We start from the raw sequence: 16,623 nt of genomic DNA on the forward strand, positions 1-16,623 counted from the left end.
TAAAAGATATTGAAATGCACAAGTTTTCAGGGCTAGCGGCTCCTTCTGGCCAGAGGGTTGAAGGGAAAGGAAGAGGGATAAAAGAAGTAGTTAGCAACGTTTAGGAAATCGAGAGAGTTACAGTTGGGCTCACAATGTCAGGTCAAGGGAGACTTACTGGAAGGGATGAGAAGGAAATAGTGATTGTTGGTGCCTGCACCAGATAAGATTTGAAAACTTGGGAATTTAGAGGTGGAAGGTAGGATCATAAGCAAGACACAGATTACTGAAAAATCATTGGGCAAGAGTCAATAAGAGTGGAAAGCTAAGTACATTGTATATGGTAGACAGGTGAGGGAGATGAGGAAAATTAGATTGGTTGGAAAATAAGAGATATAGAAAAATAAAAAGGATTGAAGGAAAGGAATGCTGAGTCCATAGAAATTAATCTAAATTTATGCCAGGTCAGTGATGAAGAACAAATACATGTTGTAATGCCAGTTCTCACCTATGGAGTTCTGAGAAACTGCTGTCAGGAGAGAGAATCCAGATAGTATGTGAGGTAAAACAGGTATCAAGGTCATGACTGTTATGTTTTGTACCATTATACACCCTCTGTCCGTACCCATTCATCTTACCTGACAACTTCATGGTAGTCGTACCAGTATGTAAGGACAGTGTTTACATAATAGCTGGTACACAACATGTGTCAATTCACAGGTGACTCTCCCTTTGATAGTATTCATTTGCCAGTTATAGGGCTGCTACAGATGGTGGTAGGAGGCTGCATTTGGCAAGTCTTGTAGCAGGGATATCACATGGGTAGGGGCCAGTCAGCCTAGTTGAAAATCGAGTTTCCCAGGTCGTCACATCCAATACTGGTACCACTGATCCCTCTTAGAAAACAACATAGGATTTCACCTCTTGTCAGTCAGTACTATCCTGATCTTGAATGTGTTCATCAGCTGCTTTGACAAGGCTATGACTGCCTAAAACCATGCCCTGAAATGAGATCCATTCTGTTGACATTTTGCCCACCACACCTAGAATAGGTTACACAATGTTTTGCAGTAACCTGTGTCTTGCTTATTACCCTACATCCCACGATGAAGTACTCAAGTTTTCAAATCTTGTCTGGTGCAACCACCAACAATCAATCTTTCCTTCTGATCCTGTCCAGTAAGTCCTCCCAGCAGTTCTGAGCAACTTTTCTGTGACTCTCTCCATTTTCTAAACCTTGCCAGTCTTTCCCTTCATCTCTCCTCCTTTCCCTTCAACCTTTCAACCAATATGTAAAATAAATTTTACAAATGTGGCAGTACTGACCATCCTTGTCAAATATGTTACAGTACCCAGCGAACCTGCAGACATAAAGGCTCTTATAATGGATTCAAGAACAATTCTAGTCTCTTGGAGACCTCCAAACTACCCAAATGGTAGAATCCAGAAGTACAAAGTGTATGTGAGATCACTGGATGGAATAGGTTTGGTTAGTATGGTGCAATTTGATTTCACTAAAGTCTAAACATTTTTGCTGATGTAGCTTATACTATGAAGACAAGAAACTGACTATCAAACCTGCTCACATCAGTAACATAATGAAGTCAGTTTTGTGGCTTTCTGAGTGATGCTCAAAATTTTTCAGATTTAAATTCTGTATTTCTATTTGCTGCTACATTTGTAATTGCATTGTTATTTAATGCAAAGTTGAATTCTCTCTATGATTACTTACAGATTTCATTCTAGAACAACTTTTTTAACCAGTGGAAATTTTGCATCAGCATTTAACACTTGTAACACATTTTGTATTTGTTTTACAAGAGTCAATCAGAAGGTAAAGCCTTCTACTTTTCTGTTTTTATTTTACAAGAAAAGTATATACCATATACATAGGATGACAGCTACAACATTCGGATTTCATTTTTCACTTTTGAATATAATCACCATTTTTGCCAGTTTTTATCCAACTTGAAACAAGAGAATGTATATCTGAGTGGTCAAAATTGTGGCACTGGTTCCTGACCTAAAAGGTCATCATATTTCTCATAAAAATTTGCAATGTCCCCATTACTCTAAATAGCTCATGCTCAATTATTCCTTGTTGCATGAAAGGAATGTAGTAAATGGGCATGAAACTAAAATAACCTCAATTCATTAAATCTGTATCCATAATAACAAATATCACCCATTTATTCTTGAAATGTCAAGGCAAAAGCAACATCTTAATTACAAATATTTCCTTCTTATCATTTACATCCTTTGACTTTAAGGTCATTAACTGTACAGCAAGAATTGAAATAAATTGAAATATTATGAAAAAAAGAAAAGAGAGGCAAAAAGCTGCTGTAGGATTTAGAAAGAATCATTGTGATTTTAATTTGGAAATGTGGGAGCTGAAATGCTGCGGCAGGATTTGAACAGTATCCCCCTTATTACAAATTTATTGTTGTGTGCATCACTCATTACAAAGCACTTTAATTGTATTGCTATATTTATGGTATCAAGAGGAAACTTAGTTTCTCTCCTTTCTGTCTAGTTCTCTGAGTACCATTTGTCTTATGAATATGATATCTATCTGTTTATTGATTAATATGTAATCTTACACTCTAGGACAAGGACAGCTTTGACATCCCTGCTGAGCAGACCTTTTACACTATCACTCATTTAGAGTTGCATCATCGTTATGAATTCTGGGTGTCAGCATTTACAGCAGTTGGAGAAAGTGCTGGGTCCAGACATATCGTGCAGGCTCCAGCAAGTCATGTACCTGCACAAATAGCATCTTTCACACAACAGGTGATAGCTGTACTTCATGAAGACTTGCACCTCTCTTGTAACTATGTTGGAGAACCAGCACCACTTCGCCACTGGAGAAAGAAGTAAGTATTTGTTTTTGTGAGTAACATATGTTTCAGAATGTATTGAATCATTTGACAAACAAAAGAAATGAGAATACTTGTAATAATGGATGTCTGCAGACACTTATCCAAGAGAGGGCACGATTCTAAAACTATCAGTTTAGATATAACTCATTTGGTAAGTTTCATACATTTTGTGCTTCACAAACTAAATATAAATGGAAGTACACAATACTCACAGTATCTCAAATATTTGACAGTTACCCATTCAGTACTTGTTCAAAGATAGATTACTCTGATACTAAAAAAATAAGCATCTCTCATTGGTCTGTGCAAAGTACACGTTGTTATATTATTGGTGGGAATATAAAAGTCTAATTTAACCATCTGAAATTGAATTCTCATGTAATTAAATCAAGGGCATCCAACGAGTTTACTGAGAAAAGTGGTGCAGTGGTAATCCATTTCATGGTTGCTCAAACCCCATCCACCTATCCAGAGTTGGCTTTTCTGTAGGTTCTTTAAATCGACTGATGTGAATGATGGGACATTTCCTTTGAAAAGACATGGCCAATTTAACTCCCCATGCTTCCGCAACTGGAATTCGTACTCTATCTCTAATGAAACTGTCACTGACAAGATGATAAGCCCTGATGTTTCTCCCAGCAAATTAGGAAATAAAGCTAGAAAATATCCATGAATATTATTCATATACCAATATGTTTGACTGATACTTAAAATTAAACATCTGAAATAGACATAAAAATCAGATTCATTCAGAAAAACCTTTTGGAAATAAAAAAAAAAAAATTAGTAACAAATGCCACAGATTAATAGTCATTAAAGTGAAGAAAGAGAATAAATGTTTAAAAAAAAATGTTTGTTTAACTATGATGTCAAGAAAAACACTTTTATTGGTTATGAAATTTAATATCTGATGTTGATTAATTAAATGAATCATTTTAATGGCTTTTAATTTTTAATGCTGGAGCATATCACAAAAATTTGAACAAAATATGTTTTGGCAGCTATTTGCAAGGGTAACCCAAGGTTTAAATTTGACAACATGCACGTGCAACTCCTTCCAAATCAGCCATGAAATTATCCTTTAGAGCAGTCTCTTAACAGCTGTGACTGAACCAGTACTGTCAAATCTTACCAGGTTGGCAAAGTATTGTGCATCCTTGGAAACTGGACTGCAGAAATCATAGCTCAGTAGCTGCATGTTGCTTTGTGTTGATAGATGAAGCATAAATGAATGTACCAAAAATAAATAAACTGGCCATTTTCTTCAGAATCTTATACAAAGTAATCTGGGCAAGCTTTGGTTGTTGTCTTTGTCCTCAGACAAAAGTTAAGATACTTGATGACAGTGTTGTACACCATATGAAGGGGCTGCCCTTGTGGGAATTTGGGAAAGATGTCAGGCAGGTATACTGTAACCATATTTTACTTTGTGCTGGCTGACTCAATGATAATGGCTTTGTAAGGAAGGGACAGAGGACAGGTGGGGACTTAACCTTTAATTAACATGGTGCAGTCTATTTGACCTTGTGCTTTTGTCAATAATTGCAATTTAGCCAGTTCCCTAACCATTATTACGTCCATCAGCTTGTTAGCTTTTAGTTTAGTTGTGAGTGGTGTTATTCCAGAGCTTCTATAATGTGAGTGACATCCTTTTGAAAAATCGCTCACCATCATTTTGACTGTACTACGTTGTTTGTGTAATTTTTTCTGCAATTTCTTTCCTTACATATTCTCGATATTTTCCATTTCACAGCTTTTGAAATATGGCAGAACCTAGTATTTCTACAGGTAAAGGATCTGATGCAAGTAGCAGACAATGTGTGAACACTTCAGACTGAAACATTGAGGAAGCTGGGAGCAGATGGTTGGACAAATCAGACAATAGTGACTGTGACGATAATCCTGAAGAACCTGAACCCATTGTGAGTGAGCATGACACTCTGTCAGAACAAAGTACAACAGAAAATTACTCTGATGAAAGTAGTGATCGATGTTCTGAGCAACAGAGAAGCAATTACTTCTATGGCAAGAATCAGTACAAATGGGCCAAAGTGCCTCTGATCCGAGCTGTTAGAACCCCTCGCCATAACATCATCATGAAATTTCCATCCACCATGTTGACTACAGGAGATCCAAAAGACCCATTTTCATTATGACATCTCTATTTTGATGACAAAGTTCTCGATCACATCCTACTATGGACAAATGCTAAAATAGATTGCATCAGGCGGAAGTAATATGACAAAAGCGAAGCTGAACTTCAGTACCTGGATTTGGATGAACTCTTGACTTTGTTAGGACTTCTGATATGTTCTGTCTTTAAATACAATGACGAAAATGTAAATTATATATTTTCAACTGATGGTTCATGTCGGGAAATTTTCAGATGTGTCATGTCTAGGAACCATTTCCTAATGCTGCTGAACTGCTTATGGTTTGATGAATTTTGAACTAGAAAAGAGTGTCTCAAAGTTGACAAAATGGCAGCAGCCTCTTTTCTCTGTAGAAATATTGTAAAAAATTCCGAAAAATATTTCAATATAGGCACATGTGCTACTGTAAATGAGCAACTAGTTTCCTTCCATGGTAAATGCTCATTTGTGGACTACATGCCAAAAAAGTCTAGTAAATATCGTTTAAAAATAATGTTCTTGTGCGATGAAAGAACCAGTTACTTTTATAATGGGTATATGTACACTGAAAAAGGCTCTGATGGTGATACTTTGCCAGACAATGATAAGAAACTGATGGTACCAATGCAGTCTCTGTTGTGATTTTGTAAACCAGTCTATGGCAGTAATCCCAACATTACTGCTGACAATGTTTTCAGCTCAATACAGGCTATAGTCAGTTAAGGAAAAGACAATTGACTTTTTTTATAACTCTGAAAAAAAATAAGAGAGAGATTCCACAAGCCTTACAACCAAATAAGCATAGACTAGTTGGTTTGTCTTTGTACGGTTTTACGCAAGGTACCACTCTGTTGTCGCATGTGCCAAAGACAAACAAAGCAGTTCTTCTTGTCTCTTCCATGCATCATAGCCCCACTGAGGATTTGACTTCTCAGAAACCAGAAATGATACCATACTAAAATGCCACTAAAGGAGGTGTCGATGAACTGGACAAAAAGTGCCCCATAAACTCCTGCTCCTGCTGTCGAAGAACTCATCGTTGACCGATGTATTTATTCTACTGTTTATTGGACATCAGCACAGTAATTGCATTTGTTCTTCAGAAGAGTGGATCAGATGAAGCTCCTGTCAACAGAGGTATCTTCTTGAAATAGCTGGCATGTAGTCTTGTGCTGAAATACATGCAAAAACAAGCTCAGAACCCACAACTTCTGCAGGAGTTACAACTAATGACCCACCGGATTTTAGGCCCAATGCTCCAACAGAAGAAGTAGTGGAAGCAGAATTATGTTCTAGGAATAGGAACATGTACAGAATCTGCCCAACAGTAAGAAAAGGAAGATTTTGATGTTTGCTACATCTGCAAGAGACCAATATGCATGCAGTACTGTTCCCACGTCTGAAAGCACTGTTGTGAAAAATTGTGATTTGGAGGGCTCTGATTTTTCATGAGGTATTTTTTCAGGTTAAAAATGTTACATTTTTTGTTCCCTTAGTTCTTCAAGAAGAAATACAAAATCTATCGAAGCATTAATTTCGTTATTAGCTAATGAAAAACATATAAATGTATCATTTACAAGATGTGCAGTAAACATATCTGAATGCCAGTTTACCAATAATTATTTAATGTTAATGTTTTGTATTTTCATGTTTATTTGCATTGTATTAAAGGATCTGTCATATGCAATACAGAGAATTTCAAAGGGATTCAAATTGTTAACATTACATCCACCTATAATTAAGAGGTCAGATTGACTGCACCATGTTTGCCACTACATTAGTTAAAGGTTAATCTTGACAATGTTACCAACTGTGATGACTGCAAAACAGTGCCAAAATCTCTGCCACATGTAGGGTATGGCATGATCTCCCATGGAAAGACTGGCAATCAAGCAAAGTCCATTTTCTTAATATTTACTAAACTCACAATGTTTTCTGTTGCATTCACCAATGATGAATTTGCATATTTGACAGCTATTTTTGGAAAGGAATAAGAATTTTTTAATGAATAAAAGGTTGAGTTGAGTTGATTTGGGGGAGGAGACCAAACTGCGAGGTCATCGGTCTCATCAGATTAGGGATGGATTGGGAAGGAAGTCGGCCGTGCCCTTTCAAAGGAACCATCCCACCATTTGCCTGAAGCGATTTAGGGAAATCATGGAAAACCTAAATCAGGATGGTTGGATGCAGGATTGAACCATCGTCCTCCCGAGAATAAAAGGTCTGTATCCCAGAAACCGGAGGGAAAAGTACACCCTCTTTTTCCCTGCAGATGCTCATGGTTGTATTATAGTTTATTAACTGACTTTTAGAATAAAACTTTTGTTCTCAAGAATGCCCTGATATATTTCTGGACTTTCTGAATGAATATACTAATTATATTCTGCTAGTATGAAGAAATTCTTCACTGAGTGTGAATGTTATTAGTTTTAAATTCTTTGCAATTGTCCATAGTCAACACCACATATTGATTTCTTTAGTAGAAGAATTAATAAATGAATGCATAAAAGATCCAAGTGGTAGAGTGTGAGAGCAAAACTTGACTACCTAATTTGTCAGTTCTTTCAATGTTTGACTGTTTAACATAAGATTTATTATTTTGGTGGAGTACTGAAATCCCTTTATTTTACAGATCACATTTCTAGTTTTAAGTTATCATGTATACTTGTTTCTCAAGTACCTTTTTGCGGTTTTCACTGTTAATAGGTATGTGTAGAGTTCTCCTTCCATGTTTTTGTTCACATTTATACCTGTAGGGATCCAGATCATGTCAAATCCATCTATTCTTTGGAAAGAGCTACGTCAACTACAGAAATAAATGTGAACTCTTGTAGAAACAAAGAGTGATTAATTTATAAAACAATGGAAAATCCAGGATGGAATGTAACAATATTCCCATTCCAGCAATATACACTCCTGGAAATGGAAGAAAGAACACATTGACACCGGTGTGTCAGACCCACCATACTTGCTCCGGACACTGCGAGAGGGCTGTACAAGCAATGATCACACGCACGGCACAGCGGACACACCAGGAACCGCGGTGTTGGCCGTCGAATGGCGCTAGCTGCGCAGCATTTGTGCACCGCCGCCGTCAGTGTCAGCCAGTTTGCCGTGGCATACGAAGCTCCATCGCAGTCTTTAACACTGGTAGCATGCCGCGACAGCGTGGACGTGAACCGTATGTGCAGTTGACGGACTTTGAGCGAGGGCGTATAGTGGGCATGCGGGAGGCCGGGTGGACGTACCGCCGAATTGCTCAACACGTGGGGCGTGAGGTCTCCACAGTACATTGATGTTGTCGCCAGTGGTCGGTGGAAGGTGCACGTGCCCGTCGACCTGGGACCGGACCACAGCGACGCACGGATGCACACCAAGACCGTAGGATCCTACGCAATGCCGTAGGGGACCGCATCGCCACTTCCCAGCAAATTAGGGACACTGTTGCTCCTGGGGTATAGGCGAGGACAATTCGCAACCGTCTCCATGAAGCTGGGCTACGGTCCCGCACACCGTTACGCCGTCTTCCGCTCACGCCCCAACATCGTGCAGCCCGCCTCCAGTGGTGTCGCGACAGGCGTGAATGGAGGGACGAATGGAGACGTGTCGTCTTCAGCGATGAGAGTCGCTTCTGCCTTGGTGCCAATGATGGTCGTATGTGTGTTTGGTGCCGTGCAGGTGAGCGCCACAATCAGGACTGTATACGACCGAGGCACACAGGGCCAACATCCGGCATCATGGTGTGGGGAGCGATGTCCTACACTGGCCGTACACCACTGGTGATCGTCGAGGGGACACTGAATAGTGCACGGTACATCCAAACCGTCATCGAACTCATCGTTCTACCATTCCTAGACCGGCAAGGGAACTTGCTGTTCCAACAGGACAATGCACGTCCGCATGTATCCCATGCCACCCAACGTGCTCAAGAAGGTGTAAGTCAACTACCCTGGCCAGCAAGATCTCCGGATCTGTCCCCCATTGAGCATGTTTGGGACTGGATGAAGCGTCGTCTCACGCGGTCTGCACGTCCAGCATGAACGCTGGTCCAACTGAGGCGCCAGGTGGAAACGGCATGGCAAGCCGATCCACAGGACTACATCCAGCATCTCTACGATCGTCTCCATGGGAGAATAGCAGCCTGCATTGCTGCAAAAGGTGGATATACACTGTACTAGTGCCGACATTGTGCATTCTCTATTGCCTGTGTCTATGTGCCTGTGTTTCTGTCAGTGTGATCATGTGATGTATCTGACCCCAGGAATGTGTCAATAAAGTTTCCCCTTCCTGGGACAATGAATTCACGGTGTTCTTATTTCAATTTCCAGGAGTGTATATCCCTCTGTTCCAATAACACAGCCAGTCTTTTTACTTTTCTCCTTTCCCCCTACCCCCTCCCCCATCCTACCACTTCCCCACATACCGTCTAACCTCTCGACTGCACCTAACTGTCCTACCCTCTCTCCACCTTGTCCCTGCATGCTCCTCAGCAGCACTTCATCATCTCCCACTTCTACCCTGCTATCCCTCCCCCTCCCTGCCCCAGCCTCCTCCTAACCCCCACCCAGTTGCCTCTCCCATCATGCATTGCTGTTGCTGCTTATAGTGTGACTTCTACTGCCAGAGGCTATGGTCATGTGTGGGTGAGTTGCATTTGTGTGAGAGTGTGTGTATGTGTGTCTATTGTCTATTTGTGACAAAGGCTTTGTTGTCTGAAATCGTATTTTGTGACAGTCTTTTTGTTGTGCCTATCTGTGACTTTCATAATGATTAATTTATAATAGTCAACTATGTATTGGACCTCTCTTGCATGTGTTTTACCTGTTTCACTGCAATTTTTGTTAGTTTCTGTTGCTGTAAGTTGTCCTTATGTCTCAATAAGTTTTTGACAAAATGAGCTTATAATGAGGTGCTTCACAGACCATAAACTTCAAACGGAAAGAAGAACTTCAGGAACATGATTTGGCTATAGAATTACCATTCCAAACCTATTACAATCACCCAGTGTTATATTTTTTTAATTGCAAATTTGACACAATAGTTTATATTACCATGTAAGACAAAGTATATGACTTTGCATCAGTTGTAAGAACATTACCACTAACAATAAAATGTAACTCTCTGCCAATCAGTGAAAAACCAGTGCAAGACAGCAATGTGAAAATTAATGATGAATGGCAGCTTTACATCAGCCCAGTAAGAGCTTCACATGCTGGAAACTACACATGCTCTGTGGAAAACAAATTTGGGAAAGATGAGATAACATATTATGTGAAAGTTCAAGGTAAATTAAAAAACCATATTTTTATGTGTGTAGAAACTTAACACATTATTTTAAAATATCTTGGAGAATAGTAATTTCTTTTCTGTGTGCTTGAATAATGGTGCATCTTGGTCTCTTTTTTCACGCACATCAGAGAACAGAAATAAAGGAAGTAAGTATTTTTCTTTTCCCATGAACCTGCAGTTTTTTATTACTGCTGCTATTGACTATCAATTGTACAGCTTATCTGGCATCATTACTTATAAGTAATATCTCGTCTAAAATCTTCAGGGCTCACCGGTACTGTTAACTTAAGTGTAAAATGATCATTTGTTAGGCATTTGCACTGGCAACACAGTGGTTCTTAAGTTTCTCTTGGCATATTAGTTGGTTGCACAGTCCACAGGAGTACTGTTAGTTTATAGTGTCAATTGAACCTCAGTTTCTGGTTTTCAAATGACTAGGGCACACCAGATTCTGTGCCATTGGGGCAAGACATATGTTGAACAAACAGTGTGCATCATTGTTGCTGGTCTTCTTGACAGTGATTTTCACACTTGGCTGATGTATCTTGACAAGTCTGTAGTCACAAAACACTGTTTGTCTGGGACTCACATAACTACAGCACCAGAATTTTAGCACAAATGTTGAAATACTAATACAGCATCGTTACAGACACACACCAGGGGAGTTTCGCCAACTGGAACTGCAGCTGTAGTCCCACCAAGGCTCGATATCCAGCAGTGGGTCTAATTAAGAAGTCATCCAGCAAACATAACTAGCTGGTAGCCAGGGAAGATGAAGTGCCTACATCAATGTTTCTATAGCCACACTGGGTGTCACCAACAACAGCTGCCAACACAGTCACCTCGTTGGCCTCCAATGTGAGCCTTTGGATGTTGATTGCGTAGGGAGTGGCCAGTGAGGACTGAGTATGTAATGTAAGATGGCCATGCACACCCAAGTCAGTCTGTCAGCTTACCTAATTATATCAGCATGTCTTTTCATCAAAATAGTGTGCAGCACAATGGATCAGCAGTAAATCTGTGGACTTTTCGTTCAGATAGCAATGTTAGTTTCAACACATGATGTTCGCCTTTTTTGGGCACTCTAGATGAAATTTACGGACATTGCACAGCAGATGAGAACTAATGCAACTGGATAAAGTTATTTGTGAGGTTGTCAGGGTGATGTGAATGTCCAAAAACTCACTAGTGACCTTTTCTCCCAAGAAGATGAACTCCTAAACAGTTATGTATACTGTTTTCTGGATAATGAACATTCAGTAATCTTTTTTTTTTTTTTTTTTTTAATGATCTTCATAAGACACTGAATATAGTAAAGAACATTTACAGTCACACAGTTTTGACTGCAAGAATGATGTAGAAAAAGGTATTATGTAGCACAGCTTTATCATAGAGAAAGACAAGGCACACATTTAGGAGGAAAGAACTCCACAGTTGGTTAAATTTTGTTACTGGAAAGTGAAGTTACCCTAGGAAGAAGTGATTTACAAATCCACATCTACAGATTAAGGTTTAGGTTTCTTAGATTCCTTAAATTGAAGGCTGAAATTCCTATTGAGAAAAGACTAAGAGAAAATTCATGTCCTGAGTTTGTGTCCCACCCCTAATAACATCTTTATCGGTTGATCATTGTACCCTAATCTTTCTTCCTATCACCATTTTGAAACAGAAATAGTTATTGGATATTATAGATAAAAGCAATTGCTCACTACAACTATAATATACCACAAATAGTTCAACTTTTTACCTATTCCTTAAACCTATGGTATTTGACTGTGACAATGTCCATACAAAAACTTGAACGTAAACTGTTAATGTTTTAGGATGTTTGCTTGCTAGAAGATGGTCATTTGGCTGAAATCAGTCTGAGAATAGAAAGATTACCCTAACTGGTTTTTGGGGCAAAATGTCATTCATTGTGTGTATCAAGACTTCATAAAGACTGAAGATGGTCATTTGGCTGACATCAGTCTGAGAATAGAAAGATTACCCTAATTGGTTTTTGGGGCAAAATGTCATTCATTATGTGTATCAAGACTTTATAAGGACTGAAGGACTATTGGCCTAATAAGCCAGCTACTGCTGACCTTTTATGTTGGCAGACTGCTTCACAGTTTCAATCACCTCTCATGTTTTGCTCTTGATAGGAAATGGCTTTGTAGTTAGTATGCAAATTTCTCAGAAATGTATATTTTTCCTGCACTCATTATGATGTTTTTTCACTATTAACTTGCTGTTTTATCTGCCCACACTTGAAGCTGTCTTTGTAGACTCCAGGTGTGTGCAGCGTGCCAATAGCATCCTTTGTGTAGCTTGTCACATTTCTGATTTTGTTGCTGTTTCTGTTGGTTATATAACCCTTTGAACACACATTCCAGGTGCTAAATGGCAACCTGAAAAAATATGTCATTCTTAGCAGACACCCTTGATATGGAATTATTTGTATATTCAGCTTCATGAACAGAGAAATGATTGTTATCTAATATGAGAATACAGGATTTCTGATTGAATTTTAACTGCTGTCATTTTTCTGGTTTATCAACTGAATACAAAACATAAAGGTACAAGAAGCATAAGATATGCAGTGATAGCCCTGGGACTTGAAGGTCGACTATTACCATTTCTGCTGTCACAGTCTACATCTATGTATATACGCTACAAACCACAGTGAAATGCATGCCAGAGGGTACTTAACATTGTACCACGTGTTAGAATAGCATCCCAATCCAACTGTATATGGATCATGGAAAGAATCACTGCTTAAATGCTACTGTGTGCTAAATAATTGCTCTAATTTCATCTTTGTAGTCCTTAAGAGAATTATATGTAGGGAACTATAAAATTCTCTCAGTTCTTCATTAATAACAGCTATAATTTGCATAATTGCACTGCGAAATGGTGTGACCATTGATTGCACTAAAACAATATTATGTGTCTCAGCCACAGTATTTTTTGCTTTCACATTGTGGCTTTCACCATTTTCAAAAGGTACAAAAATACATAAATGGCTATCAGTGAAGGAACATTATGATAAAACCAAAGGATGAACATTACACAGTGAAATAAAGCTGTCATCAGAAATACATAATATCATTCATGTGTAATAAACCAAATAGATCTGTCCAGTTTGAATACAACCTTAAGCAAGCAAGTTCAAAGTGATTTTTATACTACAATGATAGTGTGAAGTGAAGAAAGCTGCTAGGTTGCATTGCAGTCACAGCAATTTTGAAACACCATAATTTTTTATGTAGAAAAATAATGTACAATTAATGAAAATACTAACCTTTAACAGACAATAATTTTCTTTGGTTCAGCTGTTACATAATAGAGCTAATTTTACGTTACATAAAACAATGTAGGAATTCAGTGCATATGATCAGAACTATGTGATGCTATTTTATAATTACATGTGACATAATGGACAATTATTACAAAACTATGAACTGTGAATGATATACAAACCAGTATCTAAAAGGAAGGTATCTGAGACTAAAAACATTGCTGAGAATATATAAGTAAATGTAAAACAAATTATGGTGTTATATGCAAGTCAGAAAGCATACATTTATTTGAAAAATGTGTAAAAATATAATAGGAACACGTGCAGTAAAACCTAATCAGCAACGTAAGGTAAAACAATGACGAAACAACAGAAAGTTCAAGTACAGAGACACAAAACTCTAGTAAATGTAAATATGTATTTCTGCTCACAATTTCTAATGAAACTAAGCTTGTATACCAAAATACTGAATTTTATAAAATTTCATTTCTTACATAATTAAAAAAATCCTTGAACATTTATTCATGATTAAAGACCAGAAAGATTATGTTTATTAAAAATTAAAAATATATTCAATAAAAATAAGCAATAAAAAACCAAGGAATGGTGGCCAGAATTGGCATGGATTTCTTGCGACAGACATTTCCCGGTAGAGTAATTTCCCATTTTGGTGACATTGCCTAGCCACCTTGCTCACCTGAACTTTCATGTGCAGACTTTTTCCTTTGGGGCTACCTGAAGCAAGAAGTGTTCCAAAAACATTGTGCCACCATTCTTGAGTTGAAGGATCACATCAGAACTACCATTGGCAATGTCCCAAGGAATACGTTATGCTGAGTTATGGAAAGCTTCCAACACTGATGAATGTGTTGTGCAGAGGGGGCATCATTTGACAGGAGTCATATTCAGAAAGTAACCCACACAATGGACAATGACTTACACATTAGTAAATGGCATACCTTTAACTATTAATGGACATAAGAAGTAATAAATTAATTACAGTTACTGCCTATTGGTATGTTTTTAATATCCTACTATGAACACCACCACACCCTGTATATTGAGAACAATAAGGGACCAAAGACTGAACCCTGTGGGACATTGTTCTTGCTACCTCCCCAGTTAGAGGACTCCGCTGGTTTTTGGAGACAACCTGTACTGTTAATTTCAACCTTCTGCATTCTTCCAGTTAAGTATGAATTAAACCATTTGTGCACTGTCACGCTCATACCCCAATACAGGTACTTAAGCTTATCTAGAAGAATTTCATGATTCACACAGTCAAAAGCCTATGAGAGATCACAAAATATCCCAATGGTTGATGTTTGGTTATTCAGTGCATTTAATATTTGATCAGTGAAAGCATATATAGCATTTTCTGTTGAAAAGCCTTTCTGAAAACAAAATTGACATTTTGTTAGTACTTCATTTTTACAAATATGTGTTGCTACTCTTGAATACATTACTTTTTCAAGAATTTTGAATAAAGCTGTCAGAAGTGAGATTGGGCAGTAGTTGTTAGTATCAGATCTATCCCCTTTTAACAAAAACATATTTCAGTATCTCTGGAAAATTGCCCTTTCAGTGAGCTACTGAATATATGGCTGAGAATCCTACTTATTTGTTGGGAACAAGCTTTTAGTACTCTGTTGGAAATGCCATCAATTCCATGTTTGCTTTTACTTTTGAGTGAATTTATTATTTTCCTAATTTCAGTAGGAGAGGTGGGTTGAATTTCGATTTTATCAAATTGCATAGGTACTGCCTCTTTCATATACTGCCTTGTATTATCTAATGAATAGCTGGATCCTATTTTCTCTACAACACTTAAAAATGATTATTAAAAATGTTTTCTACTTCTGACTTCTTGTTAACAGACTTTTCATTGTGTTTGATAGAAATGCAGTCTTCCTGTGCTCTCCGTTGCCCTGTTTCCCTTTTAACAATATTCCAAATTGTTTTAATTGTACTATCAGATGTGCTAATCTCAGACATAATGCACATACTTCTGGACTTTTTAATAACTTTTCTTAATACAGTGCAGTAGTTTTTATAATGTTTCACTGTTTCAGGATCATTATTCCTCCTAGCTATAAGATACATTTCCATTTTCTGTTTACAAGATATTTTTATCCCTTTAGTAAGCCATGGCTTTTTACAATTATATTTCACTGTTTTCTTGGGGAAACTGTTTTCAAATATATCATGAAATAGGTTAAGTCTTAAATTAGCATCATGTTCCCTACACACCTCATCCCAGTCTACCTGTTGCAAGTCTACCTGTTGCAAGCTTTCCCTAAAATTTTGAATTATTAAATCATTGATTGAATGCACTATTTTGGAGAATTGTTTTGCATTACTGTATGGAGCTATATCATATACCATAACTAGCTTTGCATCATGATCAGATAGACCATTCTTAACAGGAAAAGTTTTTGTCTGGTTAAATTTATCTTGGTCTATGAAAACATTATCTATCAGTGTGCTGCTTTCCTGTACCACCCGAGTAGGAAAATCAGTAACTGATGTCAAATTGAAAGAACAAGGTAATACTTCAAGGTCAAGCTTCCTATCGGACACTTTCAGAAAATCTTCATTGAAATCCCCACAAACAATAATTTACCTTCCTCTGTCTGACAGATAGCACAACAAAAACTCCAAGTTTTTCAAAAATAGTTGAAAATTTCCCAGTGGGGGTCTGTACTTGGCTACAGTTATAAAAGCGTCATTATTTAGTTTAAGCTCACATGCACATACTTCTGTATGTTGCTCAATGCAAAATTTTTTAATTTCCAAATTTTTCACACTATGACAGATTTTAACATACATGGCAACTCCTCCTCTCTCCATTGTGTCTCTTGTTACATGTGCTGAAAGCTTATATCCACCTACATTTACCATTTTCATACCTCTTACTATATGATGTTCATACAGGAATAGTATATCGATTCCTCCCTCACTTTCTAAATCTTCTACACAAACAAGAAGCTCATCTACTTTGTTTTTCAATCACCTGATATTCTGATGCAATATCCTAACATTATTTTTCACTGTG

At 37.8% G+C, this 16,623-nt stretch overlaps 1 protein-coding gene across 1 annotated transcript in view; it reads left to right on the plus strand.

Moving 5' to 3' along the window:
• Positions 1-16,623, plus strand: part of LOC126471337 (Down syndrome cell adhesion molecule-like protein Dscam2) — a 198,623-nt gene that overhangs the window by 72,365 nt on the left and 109,635 nt on the right. The window contains exons 5-7 of the mRNA XM_050099458.1: positions 1,329-1,468; positions 2,590-2,858; positions 10,129-10,280. Of these exons, the coding sequence (XP_049955415.1) occupies positions 1,329-1,468; positions 2,590-2,858; positions 10,129-10,280 (561 nt within the window). The remainder of the gene's footprint in view (positions 1-1,328; positions 1,469-2,589; positions 2,859-10,128; positions 10,281-16,623) is intronic.

Source organism: Schistocerca serialis, chromosome 3, assembly GCF_023864345.2.
Source record: "Schistocerca serialis cubense isolate TAMUIC-IGC-003099 chromosome 3, iqSchSeri2.2, whole genome shotgun sequence".
NCBI classification, from domain to species: Eukaryota; Metazoa; Arthropoda; class Insecta; order Orthoptera; family Acrididae; genus Schistocerca; species Schistocerca serialis.